Below are 25,397 nucleotides of genomic sequence, written 5' to 3' on the forward strand. Positions count from 1 at the left end.
CAACTGGCTACAAAATACATGTAATAATGGTTATCAATACTATACAGACATAAATTTGCTTAGTGACACAAAGATCCAGGTGGAGAACGCAAGTGACTGTAAATGATTATTTAAAGGAAACAAGAGGAATAATTTAAAACCATCTTGAATTAGTATCATAAACAACTGCGCCAAACGAGACAGCCTGAGAATGCAAGACTACACAGGAAGTTGGAAGTCACCATTTGAGAGGAACAGTGAACTCAATATAAAGATGTCCCACGTGCACAAGCTGTTTAGAAAGTAAAACCCCACAGGAAAACGATGAGGCACACACTAATGGGAGCCTCTGGCAGCTGCACAATGAGAAACAGGTTCTGTCCCGCCATGTTTTAAGGTACTATGTAAATGGGCCCCTCTTTCTGCAAAATAATTTAGTAATATACCTATTCAAATCTGAAATGTATAGGAATGAATGCTGAAACGCTGGGGGAAATCAAAATGCCAAGATAAACATGGCTGAAACCCTGTGACATGTATATTCTACAGGACCATCAGACCAGTCATGAGTGAAGGGGTTCGATGCTTAACTGTGAGAAGTCCCCTTCTTGTATAGCCAGCACGCCCATGCAAGGAAACTGATAAGCTCTGGTGATTTAATCAGGATCCCCCCCACCCCCACCCCAACTACTGCTGTTAACTTTGCTTTGCACAAGCATACTGTTAACGGTGAGAACCCGAGAGAGCTTTGGTGGTGGCATGGGTTTAAGCCCAAGTGAGCCACAAAATACTACAAAGGTTCAATACCCACAGAAGTCAACAAGAGGAATGAATTCCACTAGCTCAATACCATCTTCAAGTTTCTGAAAATGCTTGCATTTCTCTTAAAGAATATACTGATCACAGGACAGACAATCACACAGGTTTTTTTTTTTTTCTCTCAATTGATTCTTGACAATAAAATATACAGCAGTCAGAAACAGTAAACATAAGGCCAAACGGCTCCATTATTACTTAAGAAAGGGTCTTTAAAAAGCACTTTCATGCCGGGCGGTGGTGGCGCATACCTTTAATCCCAGCACTTGGGAGGCAGAGGCAGACGGATCTCTGTGAGTTCGAGGCCGGGCTGGACCGATAGCCTCCGAAACAATACAGAGAAACCCTGTCTCGTAAAAACCAAAAAAAAAAAAAAAAAAAAAAAAAAAAAGCACTTTCATAGTACTTACTAAACTAAATGCAAGAAAAGGAAAAGGAAAGGCATGATGAGGACAGGAACAATAATTGATGGCCAGGCTAAGGCCAGATGTGATGGAAACTGACCCTTAGAAAGGGTGACTGGCTGTTGCTGATTTCTGAGCTTCTGATTTCACTTCTATTATTTACTTTGTAAAGGATGGGAAGTTGTGAAAATGCCATAAGTTAACTATGGTAGTTCTAGTCAAAGAACACACTCCCAAGAAACACAATGATGGCAAATGTGACTCCAAGGTGTGCCTGTTTTGCTGTCCCTATTAGTCCTCATTTCAAGGCCAGATGCAGCTTCCACTGGAGGACAAACGAATTTTCCCTAAGCCACCAGGCATCTTAACTTCTCCAAGTAACACTGTGATTCTATGTAGCAGCTTTATCACTGTAAACAGACAAAGGTTTAGTAATGTTAAAGATGAACAAACACAAAGGCAATACATTACTGGTGGATTCCTTTTAGCCAACATTAGGTAAAATGTAAGAGACCTGTAAATTTTATAACCTGGAAAATTAAGGATCTAATAAATAGCTATCTATAAGTGGGGATTTTTACTTTTATAAAATATGTAGCCAGGCGTTGGTGGCGCACGCCTTTAATCCCAGCACTAGGGAGACAGAAGCAGGTGGTTATCTGTGAGTCAGCCTGGTCTACAGAGTGAGTTGCAGGACAGCCTCCAAAACAATACAGAAAAACCCTGTCTCAAAAACAATGTATATGCATATATACATATACATAAGGTTTTATTTCTAATATAACTCTGAAAGTCTCAGCCAATACATGTTTAGTGACATTAGACAAATCTGGGAGAGCCCACAGATGTTGGCTGCAGTAATCCAAGGCCAAGAAACACATTCTGGAAAGCCCACTGCCCTATATGACAAGAAGCCCATACACCAGTAATTAAGTGTAAATCCATCCCTCATCTACTTGAGCAGAGGGCAAAAGCGACAGACACACAGCTTGAGAAAGGCTCTGCAGACCTTCAGAAAGAGTTATGGTACTGTCTGGCCCAGACCACTGTCTAACCCTTTAATTCTAAGCTGGCTCCTGAAGAAAAGGTAACTCTCGAAAGTAACAAATCCACAAAGAAAGTTCTTTTCCACATTGTACTAAAGGATCCCACTTGTTGTTACACTTATGTTACATATTTTTCACACGATGACTTAAATCTGAAAAGAAGAAAAACATTATACTCACCTAAAATACTGGCACCTAGCTGCTAAAATGACCCTGTGGGCAGGAAAGCGCTTCTTTTCCACAACAAACGTGACATCGCCATATTCTTCACCAATCAACAAGGCACCAATATGCTCAGACAAAATGTGCACATGATCAATCTCCCCCACAGCAGTAAAGGGGCGAAGAGGGTGGCTGTTACTCATCGTGTGGAATAGATGATAGTCACTGACCTGTCACACAAGGAGAAGAGCTGGTTAGTGAGGAAAAGTTACATACACAGAAAATCACACATCCTATCAGTCAACCAAACTTTACCCCAAAGTTCATCATCAATGATTTTTTTCTTTTTGAAATATGCAGTCTAGGCTGTCCTTAATGTCAACATAGATCAGGCTAACCTAAAACTCACCATCCTCCCACCTCATTCCAAAGTGTCAAAGGTTTCCTTTTTTATATTATGATGGTAATGATGATGATGTTGTAGGGAGAGATTTTACATACCCATAGTGCTGACCACACCCATTTGGGCGTGGTCACAGGTATGTAGAACATATGGGGGATAAAAAAGCTGGAGGGAAGGAGACTCTCTTTTGGGTTCCGGTTGCATCTCAGAGAGCAGCCTGTGGACCTTTGGTTCTCGACTTTCTTGGCTTCTCATGTAAGTGACTTCTCCCTCAATAAAATATCATAGGACATCCCTACTTTGTGTAGCTTAATATTTCCACGATATCTGGTGTCAGGAGTGCAATTTGGAAGTTTTTGTTTTTCAAGATAGGGGTTCGCTGTGTAGCCTTAGGTGTCCTGGAACTCACTCTGTAGACCAGGCTAGCCTTGAACTCACAGAGATTTGCATGCCTCTGCCTCCCGAGTGCTGGATTAAAAATGTGCACCACCACCACCACCCAGATGGTTTCCTTTTTATTAATCTACTTATTCGAAGAAGCAACTCAAGCTGTTTTAACTAACTACATGTTCTTAACTGCCTCATCGCACTAGGAAAGCAAAAATGCCTGGATATTCACATACTAGCAGTGCTTGGAGCCATCACAATCTAGAAAGACAGGCTCTACACCAAATGGCACCTCATGGAACAGAAAACCAACCATCAGAGTATGCCAGCACTGGGCACAGATTGACTTTAGCAAGGCTGGATACAGCTACACCCAGCAAAGTCAAGTACAGATCTAGGAATAAATTACAAACAGTAAATTTAATATCATTTTATGAAAGAGGTTTTGGTCTGAAACCACCTTAAGTAATTTATACAAAAAAAAACAATCTTCTGTGGTCACAAAAGTGACTTACTTTATTAATAAAAATTTACAGGAGCATCATAGACCTCTTTCAAAATGAAAATCTGTCTGGCTACTTCTACTTCTCAGCCTAGTGAAGTGCCAGCACACTGGAGAGGCCAAGGCAAGATTATGGGTTCAAGGCCAGCCTGAGTTACACAATAAGATTCCTATCTCATACTGTTTGCTCTAATAATCAGAGTATCAGAATATCACTATATTTATAGGTACTTCCTTGCCTGCATGTGCAGTCTATCTATAAAAATAAATGACAAGCAAGGGCTGGAGCTTGAGTAACACATTCAAAATGAAGTTAAGACCTTAGAAAGCCAGAACTGCTTAGAAGGTTTTATTTGTAAGCATAATAACTCAGCAAATGCATGAGGGTCTTCCTTAGCATTCAGATCCCCAAGTATAAGAGGTGGCTCAGAACTAGCCTCTATATTGCAGAGACCAGGGACCTCCACCATCTTCAACAATCTGTTTTAACTAGCACTAAAGGATGAAGAGCTCTCATCCCCAAACTTCCACGTGCAGATCTGTTACTAGCAAGGTATACGAAGTCTGTCTCCTGTGACTGCAGAGAAGCCTTCACACACAAAGTTCTTGAGCTGCTTGTTACTGCGTGACCAGCCCAAGAGAGGACCACCAACAGCAAGGGCTGTGATGACAGAACACGGAGAGGACTGGGAGCATCCTCCTCCGCTCCAAAGGGTGGAGGTTTGATAGGGTCCCCAATGTGTGTCACTGTTGGAGGAGGCGTGACACTGGGGAAAGGCTTTGGAAGTTTCAGAAGACAGCTCCATTCCCACTACGCACGTCCCTCCTTCCTACACTTTGAGACGTGAGCTCTCGGCTGTTCCTTGATCATGCCTCTTCACTCCATCATCACAGACTCTAACCCTCTAAACCATAGTCCAATTACACACTTTCCTTTAGAAACTGCCCTGGTCGTGGTGTTTTATCACAGCAATGAAAAAGTAAGCAGTACACAGAACATACTCCCTTTTCCTCAACTGCAGCTTCCACCTCAAAGAGTCAAAACGCAACCATCTCAGGCATTTGTATGTGAAACCCCAAATGCAGCTTAATAGGACAACTTAGAAGCATTAGCAACAACAGAAAATGTGTGCTACAACAGTTGAACATAGAAGGGGGCACTTTCATAATAAATACTTTTGGCTTTCTACACTACACAACACTGTCATACATATTCAAATCTGAACTTAAAAACAGCCATAGGCAATAAGTAAACGAAAGAACAGGGGGAGGGGTGTGGGGTGTGGGGCATTAAAAAAGCTATTAAAAAAAAGAATGGGGTCTGGAAAGATGGCTCAGCAGTTAAGAACACTGGCTGCACTTCCAAAGGTTCCGAGTTCAATTCCCAGCAACCACATGGTGGCTCACAACCATCTACATCATGATCTGATGCACTCTTCTAGCATTACATACAGATAGAGCACTCATTACATAAAATAAATACATCTTTCAAAAAAGAGAATGGGGGTGGTGTCTGAGGAACTAGCTCATTGCCAATATGAGGGCCTGGGTTCCATCTCAAAAAACTCACTTTAAAAGCAAACCCTGAGGGCTGGAAAGATGGTTCAGAGATTAAGTGCACTGGCTGCTCTCCCAGAGGTCCCAGGTACAATTCCCAGCACCCATATGGCAGCTCACCACTGTCTATAACTCCAGTTCCAGGGGTTCTGACACCTTCACACAGACGCACATGCAGGCACACCAATGCATGTAAAGTAAAAATAAATAAATCATTTTTTAAATGACATGGTGGAAAACAAATTGTTATCCCAATACTGGAGAGCAGAGATAGGCGGGGCCCTGGGCTCATTGGCTAGCCAGTCTAGTATACTCAGTGAGCTGTAGGCCATTGAGAGATGGTGCTGAAAGAAAGACCCAGGGAGGGGGGTGTTAGTGAGGGAGAAGGAAATAAAGAAAAAAGGTAGTGCTTGAGGATGGAGTAAGACCCAAAATTGGCCTCTAACCTCTGACACATAAATACAGACATAATACATGTGCACAAACACGCATATTTATATTTAAAGAAAAAAAGGATTTGATCAATAGGTCACAGTTTGTCAAATGCTTGACTAGTGTGATCCAGAACTCTAGACAAATGATCAGACAGAGTTTGAGATTTGTTTTCTTTTCAGCTAGTTTAGCCCACTGATACTCAAAGAACAAGGTCACTTCCTATGTTTAACCACCAAACTCTGAAAGTTACTAAATTCTGACTTCAAATCCCATTCCTCCCACAGGAATGCTCACATCACTCTGCTACTCCAAACCAAACAGACTATTTGCACTGACAGTATGCACTGCATGAGCCTTGTGAATATCCTCTGGTGTAACATCTTAGTATTTATCTAAGTCATGGCCAAGACTCAACCCACTGCTAAATGACTCTGGCTGAACAATGACTGATTTTCAGTTAACTAGCTCAGTGGGATATTTACAGTTCATCAGCTGACAAATCATGAACATTAATTCTGGATATGTAAATATCTGCCTTAATGGGCTCACCAGATCTTCACTTCCCAATACATACAATTTCACTTTGCTAAATTTACATTTTAATTATGTTTTTCCAAGTGGAAATATAAAGTGAATAGTGCTACATACAGAAAGCAGCCACTTAATGTGGAATAAACACAATTTTTATTGGTGTATAGAAATAATTTTAGTTAGACCAGTGATTCTCAACAGGCTTGCCATACACTGGAACCACACAGGAAACTCAGAAAAATGAAAATAAGACGCTTGAGTTCCACCCTTCAGAGTCTTATTCAATTAGTCTGGAACGGGACATAGACACCAGAGTCACCATACTAAAGTGATTCAAAGAACAGTATGAAGAATCATCGGTTTAGGTTACTGTATCATGGAATCAATAGGTAATAGATAGAATCAGGAGGTGGCAAGTAACTTTTAAGAGGTGAGCCCACCCACTGGAAAGTCTTGAAATCACAGAGGATTAAGGCAGTTCTCAAGGAAGCTTTTGCAGTTTTCTCATGAGTTGCAACCACAGCAAGCTTAGGCCCACTAAGCCCTCTGGATTCTTGTTTCAAGACATTTTTTTTTCTTCCTTCTGTAAGCACTGCAGCTCAGATGAAAAGGGATTCTGGCACTCTGGAGCCAAAGAATACCACAGGTCACAGTATGTGTAGCAGCTTACAGCCCTGCTCCAGGGAAAGGCTTCCCCAGTGTAACAGCTCTGCTCTGGCAGGGGAGGACTTTCCAGGGTGAGGATTGGTTAGATTTCAGTCTCTGAGCTCAGATTGGCTAGATCTCATGCTCAGGGACTGGCTGGTTTTCTGCTCAAGGTTAGGAGCAGATTTAGCTCTGGCTCCAGAGCCAAAGTGTGTTTCTTTCACTGGTCCTTGTTAGCCTTTTGGCTTCGATTTTAGGGCCAGGGTGTATCTTGCACTGGCTCTGATTCTAGGGACAAAGTGTATTTCCTTTAGCGCTGGTTTCAGGGTCAGGGTGCATTTCTTTGGCTCTGGTTGCAGGGTCAAAGTGTGTTTCTTTGGCTCTGCTCAGAGTATGTTTCTTTGGCTGGCCCTTTCCCCCTACACCTTCTACATGTGTTCCCATCATTGTAACACCATCTTGTCAACATGAAATCAACATGAAGTCCTAGGCCCATGGCAGGAATATGCCATTGTACTTTCAAAATACTAAGCTAAATAAACCTCTGTTCTTTATGAAGTCAGCCTGCTTCAGCTATTCCATATAGTTTACAAAGCTAATACAGCTTATACTCCCAAGGCACACAAGTTCAAGGCAAAATGTGTCCATTTTGAGACATATAGTATGTCTCAAGAAAATAGTATCTATCTTAGGCTAAAACTGCTGTGATAGAACACCAGGACCAAAAGAAACTTAAGGAAAAGTGGCTTTATTTCACCTCATAGTATACCAAGTGTATCAAGAAGGGAAGTCAGGAAGTCAGGGCAGGAACAACAGGCAGAATCCTAGAAGGAGAAACTGAAGCAGAAGCCATGGAGAAACACTGTTTACTAGCTTATCCCCACTGAGATCCCTCAGTGGTCTGGGCCCTCCCACATCAATCAAGAGAATGCACTACAGACTTCCCTACAGGTCAGTCTGATGGGAGCATTTTCTCAATTGAGGATCCTCGTCCAAGATGACTTCGGCTTGCAGCAAGCTGACAAAAAACTAAGCAGGACAAATACTACTTTGATATTATTGCAGAGAGACAAACAATGCTAACAAAGTTATCAGACTGTATATGCATAGATGCAGAAAATTAAGTATTTTTATCAATAAACTATCTTATATACAGTTTGTGTGTATTCCACATTCGTTTTCTTTTTAAAGGCCTACTTTAAAAATTATACATCAACATTTTTAAGTCATCAAAATTTTTAAGTCCTCAATCTTCACTTGATGAATAATAAAATGGGGGAAAGACTGCAAAGTTCATGGAACTGAGTACTGACATGACATGCTTCTACTTTCCACATGCAGCTGCATTCACCACACATCTCATTTCAGAGCTTGATCATCAAACAAGGTAATATCCACCCTCATGATGTGGGAATGCAGTAGATTATGATTTTCTCAAGTTACATTTTATAACTGTCACTCTGCCTTTGAATGCTTATCTTACCCTGTCATATAAAATCCAGACACTTCATCTATAAAACAACAAGAGATCATGGAATGTGACAAAATGGAGAGGGAACCACTGGGAACTTGGGAACTAAAGAGTATAGTTCGGGGAACAGGAGAGGACCGTGACCAATCAAAGTATAAAAAGCCTTTTCCTAACTTTATCATATGAATGCAACATAGCCTTCTCATGAAGACATTACCACATCCATATACTCAAACAAGATTAATATTTTTAAAAAACCTCACCAAAATACTGGAAACAATGAAGTAGAACAAAGTGAACAAATTACAACTACATAAAAATATGTACATAATAAATACTCAAGTAAGTTTTACAAGATTCACTACAGACTTTTTTAAAGCTTTATCTTTATTGACATGACAGGGACATGTGCACTTGATCCCCTAGAGCTGGAGTTACAGGAAGTTGTGAGCTGTCTAATGTGGTACTGGAAACTGCACTCGGGTCCTCTGCAAGAGCAGTAAGCATGAGGTGTCTGAGCCCTCTCTACAACCCCATAATTACAAAACTGGATAATAAAAACTATAATTGGTTACATGAGAATCAACCAAAAACTATTTTGAAAGAGTAGGGAAGTTCATCTACATAAGTTAACTATAATGAAAATCTACAGCTTTCTCATGTGCCACCACCCCCAAAAAAACTGACTAGAAAATAAGAAGGAAAAGACTTGAAATATATAACTTAAAAATACAAGACGTATCTAGGAATAAAGTAACAGCACATGTAAAGGAAGCTTTAAGCCTCCACCAAAAGATTTAAGAAAAACAAAGAGGCATACATCTGTTAAGAAAAGATCAAATATTGTAAAGACATCAATCACATTCCTGAGCCATCATATGAAAAAGCATGCTTCATATTTTATATTATAAACCAAAAAATGTTATTGTAACAGAAACTTCAGATGGTGAAATTCAAAAGAACATCCTTGGAAGAATACAAAGAAAATATTAGGGGGCTATAGCAATGTAAATATTTAAAGAAACTTGCCAAGCAACCAAGACAACCTGAGTTCAGACACCATTTGGGGGACACCAGCACCCACCTAAACAAGACACGGCCTCGAGTCTCACATGCACCTGCAAGGTTAGAAGTCAGAGGCAGCAAGATCTTGGGAGTGGAGGGTTGCTGTTTGCCTGCCTAATCAAAAAACACAAACTCCAACTGCAGGGAAGACCAAGCTTCGACAGAATAAGTGATAGAGGAGGACGCCTGACCCCTCCCTCTGGCATAGACACGTGCGCCCGCATACAAATACACACATACATTCTCTCCTCCTTCCCCCTCCACCCCACACACACATACGCAGTCCCCAAAAAGGAAAATGCGTCACGTGAGCATACACACACTTCAAACCCAAGAATATAAGGGCTGGGGCTACAGCTTAGTAGATTTTATATTTATCATGATGTTCTATTTGTTTGGGGTACTGGGATTGAACCCAGAGCCTCACACAAGCTAGGCAAGTTTTGGATTTGTTTTGTTTTGTTTTTCTCTCAAAAAAAAAATGTTGACTTAGTCATGCCAAAAAAAAAAAAAAACTAAATGTCTATTTTCTGAGGAATTATAGTCAAATAGTAGCATTTCAAACATTAATAATAATGTTATTAATGTTACAAATGATTAAAACAAGGGAACTAAATAGCAATAATGAAAAAAATACTTGTTTTTAACACAGCTGGTATTGAACTCAGGGGCTTATACATGTCAGCAAGCACTCTACCACTGAGCTACACTCTAGTTGTGAAGTGAATGTACATCACTGAATACAAAAATGCATGCTATAAAACAGTACTACAGCTGGGAAGTGGCAGCTCACACCTTTAACCCCAGCACTCAAGAAGCAGAGGCAGGCCGATCTCTGAGTTTGAAGCCAGCCCAGTCTATAGAGTAAATTCAGGGACAGCCAGAGCTACACAGGGAAACCCTGTCTCAAAAAAACAAACAAAAAACAGTATTACGGAAATCTTGATTAAATAAAACATAAACACCGAAAAACAGCATTATCAAAACTGTTAAGCAAGGACAACTAAGCCTGAGTGGTAACATACTCCCTTAATCCCACCACTTGGATAGTGTAGGCAGGAAGAGCAGGGATTCAAGGTCATCCTCAGCTAGAAAGGGAGTCTGAGGTCAATGCACATACAAACTAGGTAACGATGACACAAGAGTAGTGTAGCCTTGGGGACTCTATCTTGTACACCCCAACTTCAGATCTTCCCTATAGACTTCCCAGTCTGACGACAGACCCCTCGGAATGTGTGATCTGACTCCTGGTTACAGACCTGAAGTCTTACTTGATTTCCACGAGATGTGGTGAGATTAATTTATTCCTCTCACTTTCCCTTCAAGGTGGTACAAAGGCAGGGCAACAAGGGCTTAGTTTAGGAGAGGACGAAACAATGTCCTAACCAGGAATGTACCTTCCATGGTACATTATTCAAATATTAACTAGGAGGTACTGGACCCTTATGTGAATTTTATATTAGCTAAGGATAATAAATGGACCATTGTTCTTAGCTGACTTTCATTACTTCAAAAGCATCAATTATCAAAATGAGGCTAGTCAGCATTGCTAAAATACTGATGGTTACTGCCTGTTTGTTATGCAGTAAGAAACCCACCCATTCTCTCTCACCCAGTAATAAACAATGTCCCTCAGTGAAACGAGAACAGCATATGCAGCTCATAACAGTGTCCTATTACAAACGTCTCTTAAGGAGGAAATAAATAAAGTTGGCCTAAATGTCCACTTGCTCACTTAAAAACCACACTTTGAAGCAGTGGTTTACAAGTTTTAACTTAAGGGCTATTCTAATTTTTATAATTAAGTCAATTCTCCAGCATTTCATGAAGAAACAATCAAAGTGGTTCCAACAAGGTGGAGATGCCAGCGAGTCCTTGAGTCCTGTGTGTCTCCCCTGGGAGCCCTCTCCATCCTGCACATTTCCTGACTGAAAGGCCTTTATGGGGAAAAAGACCTTCTGCTCTTTAATTGCAAAATATAAATGATCTTTCTCTGGGGGAAAGAGATGGCATTTACAAGCATATGGTTTAGCAATTTCTTTCTGCTCTTGGTACCCATGTGGTGTGTAATTTGAAGTAGAATTCCTTAAACTTTAAATTAATAGTGCTCAGGGAGTCAACTACGCCCTGTCTGCATCTTAAACCCTCTCACAGAGGACCCAGTCTCCCTTCTCACCAGAACGACACTTGGCTTCTTCTGATGTATGTACGCCCTGCTCCACCTGTCACTAAGTCTGAAGATGGCCACCTCTCTAGAGGTGTAACCTTCAGTCGGGTATTCTGAAAGCCTTATTCTACAAGGGGCAGTGAAGAGCCACCACAGGAAACATGGGGCTCCCAAGGCAAGATTCCTGGCATCTTTTGTTAGGGAAAGACATCCAGGCTACCTTCAAAGTCAGCACTCTGCCACTGTGTGTTTGTGAATAAGCGCCCAGACATAAGACAGCTTTGACAGACTGCACCTTACCAGAGACCTTTCACAAGATTACCTTACTGAGCACATCCATAACTCCATTCACTGACTACCACATTGACCCTCCACATCTCTGTCAAGGGATAAACTAGCATCTGAATCTGAACATCATTCAACAGATGATGGCCTGAGCTCTTTATAATACAGTCCAGTGCTGGATGACAGAAACATACTCTGTTCAGATCAAAACAGCCATTTCAGTGAGGTGTAGTGATGCACGCCTTTAATCCCAGCACTCAGGAAGCAGAGACAGGAGGATCTCTGTGAGTTCGAGTCAGCCTGGTTTACTGTGCGAGTTCCAGGACAGCCACAGCTACATAAAGAAACCAAGTCCTCAACACCCGGACAATGCCATGTTCACATTATCTTTAGGCGGATCACACATAACTTTGACTTACTAATATGGAGGAAACAATTCATATTTGAACTTCTATGTAAAATCTAGACTGGAATACTGTTAATACAAGTATGCCTCAATATATACTGTAGGGTTAACTAAAAAACCTATAAAAAACTTAGTAAGTCCAACAGTACATTATAATAAAAAAATAGAACAGGAAGTTCAACTCAGCATGCAATGACAAGCATGCCCTTCCACATCTGTAAAGAACTGTTTAAACATGTTCACATGCAGGACAGGAGCTGGGCAACAGTACTAAACGTTATGTAGCAGCCAGACTCAGAGAGCTAACTAGACTCCTTTACACACTGCAGTCATATGCCGCTGGAGGCTTAAGAATGCCACATTCCCAGCCCTCAATGCTTTACTTGGTTGGTTACTAGTAAGCTGCCCAAGGATATATATACATAAAATGAACAGCTACAACAATGCCCATTAGTTGCCAATATTTTTTGTCAGGGCCTTGGCCCATCTTTTGAAAAATGTCCTTTTAAACTAAGAAATGCTCCAGGCTCATTCTGGCAATGATAACTAATTCTGTGGTGGCTGAGCAATACTGCTGCTTTATATCTCAGAACAGATACGGAAGACTCTCAGGGAAAAGAAAGAGAGAAGGAAGGAAGGAAGGAAGGAAGGAAGGAAGGAAGGAAGGAAGGAAGGAAGGAAGGAAGGAAGGAAGGGCCTGCTCATAATTTGCAATATCATTTTATTTGCATTCAGTTAAGCCTTTTGCAGTCTGTGGGTCCAAGCTCTAATTAAAACAATCCAAACGCTGCAGAGCACTCACCACAGCACTCAAGGAGGACATTCTCAACGTGAGTGCCAAAGGCCCAAATGAGCTGCATTCAGCTCTTCTAATGCTCACAGTTCCAAGGCTTGCTCCTCCTCCTTCCCCTACAAAATCCGTCTTCAGCCGCTTAGGAAAGGGTAGGAATAAAATGCACCAGACTTCCCGAAGTTCTGATACTTACCCAATACCCGCACACACCCAGGCATCAATCTCCCCCTCAGTCTCTCGACTCATCATTGCTCCTCCTGTGACTTCTAATGGGGCAATCCCCCACAGATGGGTAACTTTTATGAGAGAAGTCACAAATCCACACTCCAAGAAGAAGCTATCATTTATACGTCTCAAAATTTATATAATTATCTTTTTCTGGACTTTTGACCTTATCAGTTCCATTGAACACTGTATAAACTGAATGCTAAAAGAAAAACATATACATCTAAAGTAAAAAAAAATGAGTCATGAATGACACAGAGGTTATTACTTGTAATAATATTTAAAAACATAGAACAAGTCATTTCTATTTAATTTCTTCAGTGGCAACTTATGGGGCTATAATATTCTTGCATAGATTTGAATTATATGGTTTTCCTAATTAATAAAGGTTATTACAGCATGAACTCCCATTAAAGAAGTAGAATCATCAACTGCAGCAATGTAATTTCTTTGTAGCAAAGCTGCTGTGAACACGAGCGTTATTATCTGTGTAAAGGAAATTGGCTTTTCATTTGCAGAATATTATAAAAATGTTCTACTGTGCATAGTTTTGACTGTAGTTTGCTATACCCCAGTATCAGGACTATTTTTTGCAAAATTATGAAATAAAAGGAAATTAACTGAGAAATTAAATCTAAAATCCTAATTTGCAAATTCATGACAGAATTTAAAAGAAATGTTTATAATTTACACTAGCCTGTTTGTTCTTTCCCCATGTTACTTTTGTAAACCACCTTTAACGTCAACCTAGCACTCCACTGTGAGGAAAAGAATCCATAATGTAGTCTAGAAAATGCTACTGAAAACCTCAGATAATGGTGACTCAGGTAAGAGGCAACTGAACTCACGAAGAACTCTTGCCAAATCTAAGTAAAGGGTATGTGCCTCAGAATGTGGGAACAAACAGACCTAACTCAAGCAACAACATTCATTTTAGAAACAGAAAAACCCTAGGCAAAAAATGTTGAAGTCCAAAACTCCTAGAGTCCACTGGGAAAATGAATTTTTTTTTCCTATACAACTGTCACCCTTTCAAGCTTTAAACTCAGGTTTTACCCCCAAATTTCCACAAGCCCTCATGAATAAACAAGTGTGTAATCTGCCTCTTGATCCCCTTCTGTATACACCCAACCTTCACTTGCACTGTGAAAGAAAAAAAAAAACAAACATGAGAATAATGCATTTTCTTGCCATTTTAGAACAATAAGTGAAGGCTCTTTTGTATTCTGTGCACTAACACCCCCAAGACACTACTGAATAATTGATAGGTTTATGATTAGACTGCTATTTTCTGTTTTGAACAGCATTCATGGACCAAACTTAATTCACATCTAATCTTGAATTCTTTCTCTTTTGTCAAGGTCAAAATCCCTATCAAGGGTGATATGTTTCTTATAATTTTGCCAGTTGGTTCTTTACCTAATGTCATAATCTTCATATGTGACAAGGTAAGCAACAGAAGCAACTTACAATGTCACTGACATAATTTATTACCTTTGTTTTGGTGTGCAGGGAGGTGCTGTGCACACCTGACAAGACATACATGCAAAGCCAGAGGACAACTTGCAGGAGTTGGTTCTTTTTTTCCACCATATGGGTTCCAGGGATCCAACTCAGGTTCATCAGGCTTGGCGGCCAAGTACCTTTGCCCACAGAACCATCTCCATGGCCCCAACACAAATTCTCAGGGTTCATCAAAGGAGGACACCAATAGAACCATGCCTTTGCAAGAGACAAGTCTACGATTCAGGCACCAAAGAAATATATCGTCACAGAAGAGAAATGATTTACACAGTATACGCAGAGTATTTTTGGAGGTCATTTCTAGGTGAGGGAAAGGTAATAATTTTTTAAGTTGTATCAAGTTGGTCCTTATTCCATGTACCGTCATTATGTAACTGTAGAAAGTTACGATAGACGCAGCTGATAGACAAACGTCAGTTTCCTCAGTACTTATAAATGAAGTTTGTTTTTCTTGGCAAACAGTGGAATCAGCTGCAGAAGAAATTAAGAGCCACATGATATTCTCTGCTATTCCCATGAGTAAACCTAAAGTAATCCATACAGCTGTGATCAAGCTGGGGTTAAATAATGGAAGGAGTGGCTTTTATGGCTATTAAGTAAAGGATGTTTTATAGAAAAAGCATGGCGAGGTAAAGACGCTGGTGGCATGAAGGGAAAGCCTGCAACTAAGAGGACATTTGAGTGACAACAGAAGAGAGCCAGAGACGGGTACACACTGGTGGAGCGTCCTATACCAATGTGTCTGGAGAGACAGCTCAGTGGTTAAGAGAGAACACTCCTTCAGGTTCTGAAACTGGGCTTAAGTCACCATGCAGCAAAGTGTGGCGCCGGAAGTACAGACCGTTTCTTGGGGTTGAACTCTGCAGACTTGCAAACGTTTATATACACTTTTTTTTATGGCCCAACAACTGTGTTTCTAAGAATTTTTAAGGCTACTGACTAGTTCTACATTTAAAAAGCTAGGGAGAAACTAAGCCCCCAGCAATACAGTAAGAGCAAAATAAAATGAGATGCATTCATTAATAAGAATGGAATAACTAGGGCTGGAGAGATGGCTCAGAGGATAAGAGCACTGACTGCTCTTCCAGAGGCCCTGAGTTCAATTCCTGGCAACCACATGGTGGCTCACAACCACCTTGAATGAGATCTGGTGCCCTCTGCCGGCAGGCAGAACACTATATAATTAATAAAAACTTAAAAAAAAAAAAGAATGGAATAACTAGACAGGCATGGTGGCACAATACCTTTAATCTCAGCACTCCAGAGGCAGAAGTAAGAGGATCTCGGAGTTCAAGGCCAGCCTGGTTTACATACTGTTTCCAGGCTAGTGCCAGGGCTACATAACGAGACTCTGTCTCAAAAAATAAAATCAAAATAATAGAAAACCCTACATGTTTTTGTTTGCTTGTTTTGGTCTTGTTTGCAGTGCTCGATACTGTGCCCTCACTCTGCACATTCTGACCTCATCAAAGGAAGTGATGTGAGCAGGCCTCAGGACAACAGGACCCACTATGTAAGCATGCACTTTTATGTGCATCTATTTTACATACATGTATATACACATATATATTTATATAAAGACACCATATATGTTTACTTAATTTGTTCAATCCATATCCTGACACCTGGCATGTACACCTAAATGTACACTTACCTAATTAAGTAAACACATTAAAAAAGGACCTGAAGGCCAGCAGAGGTGGCACACGCCTTTAATCCCAGCCCTCGGGAGGCAGAGGCAGGCGGATCCCTGTGAGCTCAAGGCCAGCCTGGTCTGCAGAGCGAGTTCCAGGACAGCCTCCAAAGCCACAGAGAAACCCTGTCTGGGGGGGGGACAAAAAAGAAAAAAAAAAAAAAACAAGGACCTGAAGAACACACAACACACTATGACTAGCAGGGCCTCAAAGAAAGGGTAGAGTGAATAACTGGAAAACTTGGTGTTTAAATCTGATACATTTCTGAAGTGACTCTCAAATAACAGACTGAGCTTATATTTATAAGTAATTTTTTTTCAAAATGGCAACTAAAGAGGTGATAAATGTATCAAAAGGATTTGGAATTTTTTGTTTCCAAAAGAAATACATGGGACCAGAAAGATGGCCCAGAAAATAAAAGCATTTTTTTTCCAGGCCTACCAACCAAGTTGGATCCTAGGACCTACATGGTAGAGAGTCATGAATTGTCCTCTGACCTCCACACACACGGTGGCACACTGCATGCACAACAACACAGTATGAATGCTGACAACAGAGATTTCCAACTTGTACATGAAGAAAGCAATGAGAGCTGAAGGACTGATGCTGACAGTGTTTAGTTAAGACAGACTTTTAAGAATTAGCTAAATATATTCAAATTGCAATCTTGGAAGGCAAGAACCATCTGCTTCTTGCAAATACAATAAAGTATAAAATGCATCACATCTTGTGCACCTCAGGACTCAGATACAAAATTACAAGTCAGCCCTAGAAGACACAGGGCTCATAAAGTCACCTCTTCTCCAAGAATTTATAGCCGGGAGGGTGCTAGGTGGCGAAGGGCTCACAAGGCTATACCTTCCTCGTAATGGTTCCTTCAATGGTATTGCCATTGCTAAGTTACCCACACTCCTATAGGCAGCCCTAATTAAACTCTCTGGTTTGCAAAATAAACAAGAAAATGGAAGTAGAAGGCAATAAAGATAGGAAAACAAAGGGGATTATGGGGAGCAGGAACGGAACTAAAGAGAGTAAGTGGAAGTTGTGGGTATGTTCAAAATACACTATGCATATGGGGTATCATAATGCACCCCATACATATATATAAATAAAAATACATTTAAGTGATTTAAATATCTTAGCTATCTAAATAAATGTTCTAAGAAGTCTTCCTTGGAGTTAGAGATGGCTTCAAAGTTAGCACTTATTGCTCTTGCAGAGAACAAAAGATGACACTTTAAAGATATCCATAGCTCTTAAGAGTCAGGAAGTCTTTTCCACAGAAACTGCTGGAGTGGTGGGTGGCCAACAAATGCCCATCTATTCTACTCCTAAGGTGTCTATGGAACGCAGTCCTATGGAAACAAAGCATGCTGAGTAATAGTTTGGAAGAAAGCACAACTCAGCTTCAGCATGATAGGAGAGCAAACTTCTCCACTGGCCCCCATCCCCACCCCAATCCCAGTCAGGAAAGGGGAACTGGAGTTTCTATGCTGCCTTGTTCTCTTTCAATGCCTCCTCTGCTGGCTTCCCCACAGGCTCCCCCAACTTTAACTGACTTCTCTATAAAGAGTAGTATCTGACTTCTGTCCCCCACCCCCAAGCTGCAATGACAGCGGCCCTCACCTGAAATGTGGCCAGTTCAATGTAAAACACTGTCTAAGCACTAAATACACCTCATATTGCCAAGACTTGGAAAAGCATTTTTATTCAGTAGATGTTAAAACACTATTTTGATGTTGAAGACTCCCACTCCGTTAGGTGTCATAGATTAATCTCATCTGGCCCACTCTGCTTTCTCCTTCTGCATGGCTCCTGGGCACTTGAGGCACACACAGGGCTGGCACTTGCACACGCATCACATCTCTGGAGGCAGCAGGGCTTTAGAACAAGGCATCTGAGGGTATCGAAAGTCACACTGCCTGGGTTCAAGTCTTGGCAGCACCATACTATGGTGTAGCCTTGAACATATAACTTAACCTCCTCCTAAATCCCCTTTTTAAATGTTCTTTATAAAACAGTGTGTCTGTGGATGGGGCGGGGCCCATGTGCTGCGGCACACACAAGGGCAAGTAGAGCGACTTTGTGGAGTCACCCCTCCACCTTTCCTGGGGCCTGCAGGGACTGAGTAAAGGTCCTCAAGCCGGGGCGGCAAGCTCTTTACCTGCTGAACCCCGCCAGCTCACTGGCCTAGACCTCCCTTTTGTTTTACATATAACGTAGGTGGCAGAGAAACACTACCTTCCCAGCATCAGCAAAACCTCAAACAGTTCCTACTGTAACGACTGTCACCACCCCCACCATGAGAACTTGATGAAGAAAAGGACAAAACTACCAGCAGATGCAGAGATGAACAACAGGTACCAGTACTGGCAACTCAGAGTTGATGCTCTGATTAATGCCAAGGAGACACACTTGAGAACACAGGTTCGCTCTAACCTACACACAAGGAACTAAACAGACTGAAATCTGAGCAATCTGGAAACTGATGTGTCTGGTGGCAACATTCCGAGTGTTTACAGGGCATTCCCTTTCCACATAACTCAAAACATATGAACAACCAGAAGCAAAGGAACCAACTACTGTCCCGTAGTAGTGCAATGGGCCTTAGCAGAGGCTCTGGGCAACCTGGAGCCTACAGTAACCTCACTTACAAATAAAAGGGCTTAAAAGTTTTCCAAAATCCATTCCACCTGAGAGTGCTCTTCGCTCCTTCCAAGCAGGATACCAACAATGGCTAACTACCGTGCCCCCTCATGAGAATATCCTACTGTAGCAATGACTTCGCTGGCCCTATTCCAGCCTTCTCACATGTCCAACCCAACAGAGGAAGCCAGGGGTGGCACCGCTGCTGAGGCCCTCCACTGTCTCCTCTTGGCATTCCGGGGTGTGGCACCGCTGCTGCCCTCCACTGTCTCCTCTTGGCATTCCGGGGTGTGGCACCGCTGCTGAGGCCCTCCACTGTCTCCTCTTGGCATTCCGGGGTGTGGCACCGCTGCTGCCCTCCACTGTCTCCTCTTGGCATTCCGGGGTGTGACACTGCTGCTGCTGCCCTCCACTGTCTCCTCTTGGCATTCCGGGGTGTGGCACCACTGCTGATGCCCTCCACTGTCTCCTCTTGGCATTCCGGGGTGTGACACTGCTGCTGCTGCCCTCCACTGTCTCCTCTTGGCATTCCGGGGTGTGGCACCACTGCTGATGCCCTCCACTGTCTCCTCTTGGCATTCCGGGGTGTGGCACCGCTGCTAATGCCCTCCACTGTCTCCTCTTGGCATTCCGGGGTGTGACACTGCTGCTGCTGCCCTCCACTGTCTCCTCTTGGCATTCCGGGGTGTGGCACCACTGCTGATGCCCTCCACTGTCTCCTCTTGGCATTCCGGGGTGTGGCACCGCTGCTGATGCCCTCCACTGTCTCCTCTTGGCATTCCAGGCCTTTAGCAGCCACACAACATGTGGACTCCAGTTTAGTAGAATATGTGAATGCCTGCTATTTGTCAACTTTCTTTTAAAATGTTTATATTTATTTAATGGCAGGGATCACACACATGCTACAATATGCATGTGGGGGACAGGGAACAACTTTCAGGATCAGGCTTCCTTCCACTTTGTGGGTCTCAGGGACCAAACCCTAGTCACCAGGTTCAATGGCAAATGCTTTCTTAGCGCTCCACGCCATCCTGCCAGCTTAATTTCATTACTTTTTATATCAGTTGAGAAGCATATCTTTGAAGATTCATATTAGCGTTATATTTTTATCACATTCTTTTTACAAAATGGACTTAAGGAAGTTGGAAAACCTCACAACTTCCATTTTTCCAATGTCCTCCTCAATTACTAAGGAAGCACTCGCAGGACATTATTCCTTGAAATTAATTTTCACAATCACATAGGCCTTTGTAGCTGCTAATTCACTTCCCAGCTCCAATTCTTCAGATGGAGCTCAGAGTCACCACCACCCAGTGGCTCATTACACATGCTATAAAATATTTCACCCCAGCTGTGAATCTCACCATAGTAAACATGTTTGGTTGCCTTAATCAAGATTTATGATAATATAATAATGTGATTTTAAAAGGCCACATGCCAAAGTACTTCCTAAATTAATAAAAATACTAAGCACTTAACCTATAACACACTAACATCATCACACAAGTCCTGCAGGTGGCTTTCTGCCCATGTGCCCATGCCCAGTAACAACTGATGGAAGGCCTGTCATCAAATCCATTTGCTTGATTTATTTTACATTAGCCCCTTCTGAAGCTGCATACATAATGGGAACTCACTTTGTGATGGGAAAATTAATTATTTAGTCTGTACAACCTGACAATGTTACTATTAAGCTACTAATTGACTGAGAAGGGAAAAATTCCCCTATTAGCCTTTTTCATGCACAAATAAGATGCTCACTGAGACCTTGGAAATAGACATGAGAGGAATAATCATAACCAGGGTGCTGGGGGATGGTTCAGTGGAAAAGTGTTGGATCCTCTCAATACTCACTTAAAAGCAGGCTTGGCAGTGCACACCTATAACCCCAGGACCGGGGTGTGGGGTGGAGAGACAGGTAGATCTCTGGGGATCATTAGCCAACTAGGATAGTATAAACAGTGAGCTCTATATTCAGTGAGACACTGTCTAAAACAGTGGTTCTAAACCTGCAGGTCATGACCCCTTTGGGCCGAATATTAAATATTTACATTATGATTCATAACAGCAGCAAAATTACAATTATGAAGTAGCAATGAGATAATTTTATGGTTGGGGTCACCACAACGTGAACTAAAGGGTTGCAACATTAGGGATATTAATTACCACTGGTCTAAAAGGAAACGGCAAAAAGCAATAGACTAAGATATATGAAATCAGCAGGGCATTGGCGGCGCACACCTTTAATCCAGCACTCGGGTGGCAGAGGCAGGCAGATCTCTGTGAGTTTGAAGCCAGCCTGGTCTACAGAGTGAGTTCCAGGATAGGCTCCAAAGCTATAGAGAAACCCTGTTTCGAAAAACCAAAAAACAACAAAAAAAGATATATGAAATCAACCTCTGACCTCCACACAGACATACACAAATGCATGTATGTATATATACATGAATACTACATACATACATACACAAACACACATTTTCAACAGCTTTTTTTTTAAAAAATGGAGAGATTTGCCAAAGTCCACAGCGGCTCCATGGCTGACCCAGAATAAGCAAAAAAGACAAAAAGTTCTAAGATCTCATTTCCTAGCCTTTCTGAATTTTTCTACAGCACTGACTCTAGAGCACACCTTTTTTATTTGGTTAGTTTGCCTTTTTTTTTTTTTTTTTTTTTTTTTTGATAGGGTTTCTCTGTGTAACAGCTCTGGCTAGCCTTGAACTCACTCTGTAGACCAAGCTAATTTAGAACTCAGAGATGCACCTGCCTCTGCCTCCCAGTGCTGGGATTAAAGGCGTGCGTCACCACCGCCACCACTACCCTTCTTAAAATGCTCCATTCCCCTCCTCCCGTGGCACTCCCTTCTTGGTTCTTTTGCCTCTTGTCTCCTCTGTCACTGCGTCCTCTTTAAGAGTTCTGTTCTGCAGGGTCATCTGTCCTCCAGATTTCACTCTGTAACTTCTCAATTTCTCTCTAGGCCTGACCTCTCTACTTCCTTTCTGAACCCAGAACCCTCTGTACAGATTCATGTGCCTGCAGTATGATCCCAACACATGTCCCTCCTGGCACCTCAAATCAACTACTCAACAATGAACTAACCTCTTAATGATGGCTGTCTGCCTACAGTGGCCTGCATCTCTGCTGGGCCCCAGCCCCGCCTCCCGGGTCTCTGTGAGTCGTTTGTCAGCCAATAACCACAGGTGCATCCTGTTTTCTAGTCCTGGCTTACAGCCCCGGCCTTGCCCCACTGGCATCAACCTCTAATGATGAAAACACGAACCCTTACACATGGGGTTTCTCCACTGTGCTGTAAGTCTATATGTAAAACTGCTCCCCCCTTGAAACACACACACACACACACACACACACACACACACACACACACACACACACACACCGAACTCTCGCGCCAATTCTTTCATTTAAATCTCCAGGCTTTCGCCAGATACATTAATTGCACTTGCTCGTGGCTGGCTGCCACACATCTTAACACACAGTACAACCACAAAGTAAGCCCTGCTCCAGACCTTTTTAGGAAACCCTGACAACTCCTCCCTGACCCCACAATACCTAATTAGTTCTAACTTAATTGCCCAAGTATGTATGTCCCCCTCACTCCCATGCCACTGTGATGGACAATCATCACTCTAGCCACATTAGATTCACAAGTGCTGCTGGCTTTAGTGTGCTAACTGGGGACATGACTGTGGTGGTCCTGCAGGAGAGGCTAAACTGAAGAGAGAAGACCCCCCCCCCCAGTGTGGTTCAGTACCATGCCGTGGTCTAGGGTCTGGGAATGAATAAACAAAGGAGAAAGGAGGTCAGTTTAACTCTGGGATTCTGCTTCCCCATCTACCTAGAAAAGAATGGACAGCCTCCTTCTGCCACCACACCTTCCAACCATGATGTACTCTCTCCAACTGTGAGCCAAAAAACCTTTCCTTAAAGAGCTTCTTGTCCAGTGTCAGTCACAACAACAAAAGTAACTGACATCTATATCTTAACTTAGGTTTCAAACGGCTCTCACTAGACGACTTCAACGGCTCCCCAACTATCCTTCCGCATCCTACTGTATCCTCAGTCCATCTCTGCACTGCAGAATCATCAACACAAAGTGAAGAGTACCTGTATTCCTCTGCTTGAAGCTTCTGTAACAATTCTCCACTAAAAGACTCTGGAGTCACACAGGCCTCTGCACCTCCACACATCCCCTGTGGTTAGCCCACAGGGAGAACAATGCATAAAGTAAACTTAGCAGTGCCTGGTGCACACTAGTAAGTACTTAACAGTTGACAACTAACAATGACCCATCATTAGGCTACTGCACAATGTCATAATTCATAAACAGCACATATGTTGCCCCAACCCACCCCTTGTTGCTAGAATCCCTTCCCAGAGGGAGAACAATGTCTACACCCTTTCCAACGTCCCAAGACAACCGCAGGGTCCACCAAAGTTCACGCTGGGGAACTCATGAGTGCACTGGGTTCCTTACAGAGCTGGGGGTGCTCCTTCCCCACAACGCTGCTCCAGGAAAGACTTTACCCAGTGTGGTGTCTGAATGAGAGTGCCCCCACTACACATTCAAGTATTTGAACGCTGCTCCAGGAAAGACTTTACCCAGTGTGGTGTCTGAATGAGAGTGCCCCCACTACACATTCAAGTATTTGAATGCTTGGCCCAGAGCTGGTCAACCTGTTTGGGAGGACTAGGAGTTGTGGCCTTGCTGGAAGAGGTATGCCACTGGGAATCGGGCTCTGCGGTTTCTGCATGTGCCCACTCCCTCCCCTCTCTCCTGCCTGTGGGTCAGATTGAAGGCATCTCAGCTACTGCTCCCCACCATGATGATCATGGACTCACCCTCTGACACTGTAAACCCACTAAACTCTTCTCTAAGTTCCATGGGCACGGTGTCTTAGCACAGCAAGGAAGAGTTTCCCCATAACTGCTGAGATGGAGGCCCCCGCCCTAGACTTCCCAGACTGCACTTTAACCCCTCCAGGAGACCACGTGTAATTAGGCAGAGTTGTATAACAGGTGGTAGGGAGGGGCTAGGGCGAGGGTCTCATGATCCTCCCACCCCTCCACGAGGACATGTACACAGTCAACAAACCCGGCTGGGATGGTTCTTTTACAAGCTGGCACAGCTGATCACTCTCAGGAGGCAAGACCAACACTCTGCCCCTTCCTCTGGCTTGTTTCTTTGCACCCCCTCTTCTACAAGAGTCCCTGAAAGAAAGTGGATGTTAGCAAACCATGAGGGCAAGTCTTCTACTACAAAACACATGTTAGGAAAAAGACAAAAAAAAATGGTAAATGAAAAGATATTCAAACAGATGCAGCCTACAGTAATGGCCTACGGTTGTAAACATAAAGGTGGAGAAACCCTCGAGATTCATCGGTTAGCCAAGTCATAGAAGCTGCTTCTCTGGAGCCAGGGACTTTCTGGTCACAGGTTCTTGTCTACAGCCCCAGTACTAGATGTGAATTTCCCTTGTGGACCAGGCCTCAAGTCCACAGAAAACTGATTCTATACATAACCCCTCAAAGCCCACGGCACAGGCAAGCACACCTAGCACTTCCACACAGGCATGCAGGACCACAGCTCAGAAGCACTGTGGGGCTTACTTCGCTAGGGGAGCTTCCTCACAGTAAGGAGACACTTCCCACCCACCCACTCCTATCTTAGTTTGTTCAAGCCCTGCAACCAGCACATACAGCGCCTTCAGTAAAGGGTCTGCTATGCAGTTCTGGAATGCATCCAACAATGGTGGCAACAGGCTTTTACTGTTTAGGGGTCTCCAGGGCCTCTGTGGCTAACTCCTCCCAGGGAGGTAACCCACTCCTAGCACTGGGATTCCCAGTCAAGCACCATATGGCTTCCTGAAACACTGCTTTTACCTTCTGTGTGGGTTACTGCAAACCTTTTCCAATCACCCTGGTGAATGTCATGTGTATCTTACCCAACTAAATCTCCCAAGAAATCACAGCAACACCTGGTCTCTGTACCCTTTGTAAACTAACTCCCCATGCTTGCTCCTTCAGGGGCACCCTTAAATGAGCAACCCCACCTAATGTCTGGCAGGACTGTGGAGTCAGCCTTGGTGAGGAGCTTTCAAAGCCCACTGTCATGTTTCCAGTACGTGGTGGGTGATAAAAGAAAAAGCCCACAATTAAAGAGATACTCAAGTCAAACACAAGTAAGATCTAACACAGCATGAGAAGATTCCATCCATTCCCGTCCTCCACGGGTC

At 42.8% G+C, this 25,397-nt stretch overlaps 1 protein-coding gene across 3 annotated transcripts in view; it reads right to left on the bottom strand.

Annotated features, from left to right (window-relative positions):
• Btbd9 (BTB domain containing 9) overlaps positions 1-25,397 on the bottom strand; it is a 340,103-nt gene that overhangs the window by 302,143 nt on the left and 12,563 nt on the right. For 2 of the 3 annotated variants that reach the window (XM_005070667.4, XM_021227473.2), the window contains exon 2: positions 2,426-2,637. In XM_005070667.4, coding sequence (XP_005070724.1) covers positions 2,426-2,610 — 185 coding nt within the window. In that variant the 5' untranslated portion in view covers positions 2,611-2,637. Of the gene's footprint in view, positions 1-2,425; positions 2,638-24,256; positions 24,338-25,397 lie in introns of those variants that run through there. The other variant, XM_021227474.2, reaches the window with a different exon arrangement.

The sequence above is a fragment of the Mesocricetus auratus genome, unplaced genomic scaffold, assembly GCF_017639785.1.
Source record: "Mesocricetus auratus isolate SY011 unplaced genomic scaffold, BCM_Maur_2.0 Super-Scaffold_100027, whole genome shotgun sequence".
Lineage (NCBI taxonomy): Eukaryota > Metazoa > Chordata > Mammalia > Rodentia > Cricetidae > Mesocricetus > Mesocricetus auratus.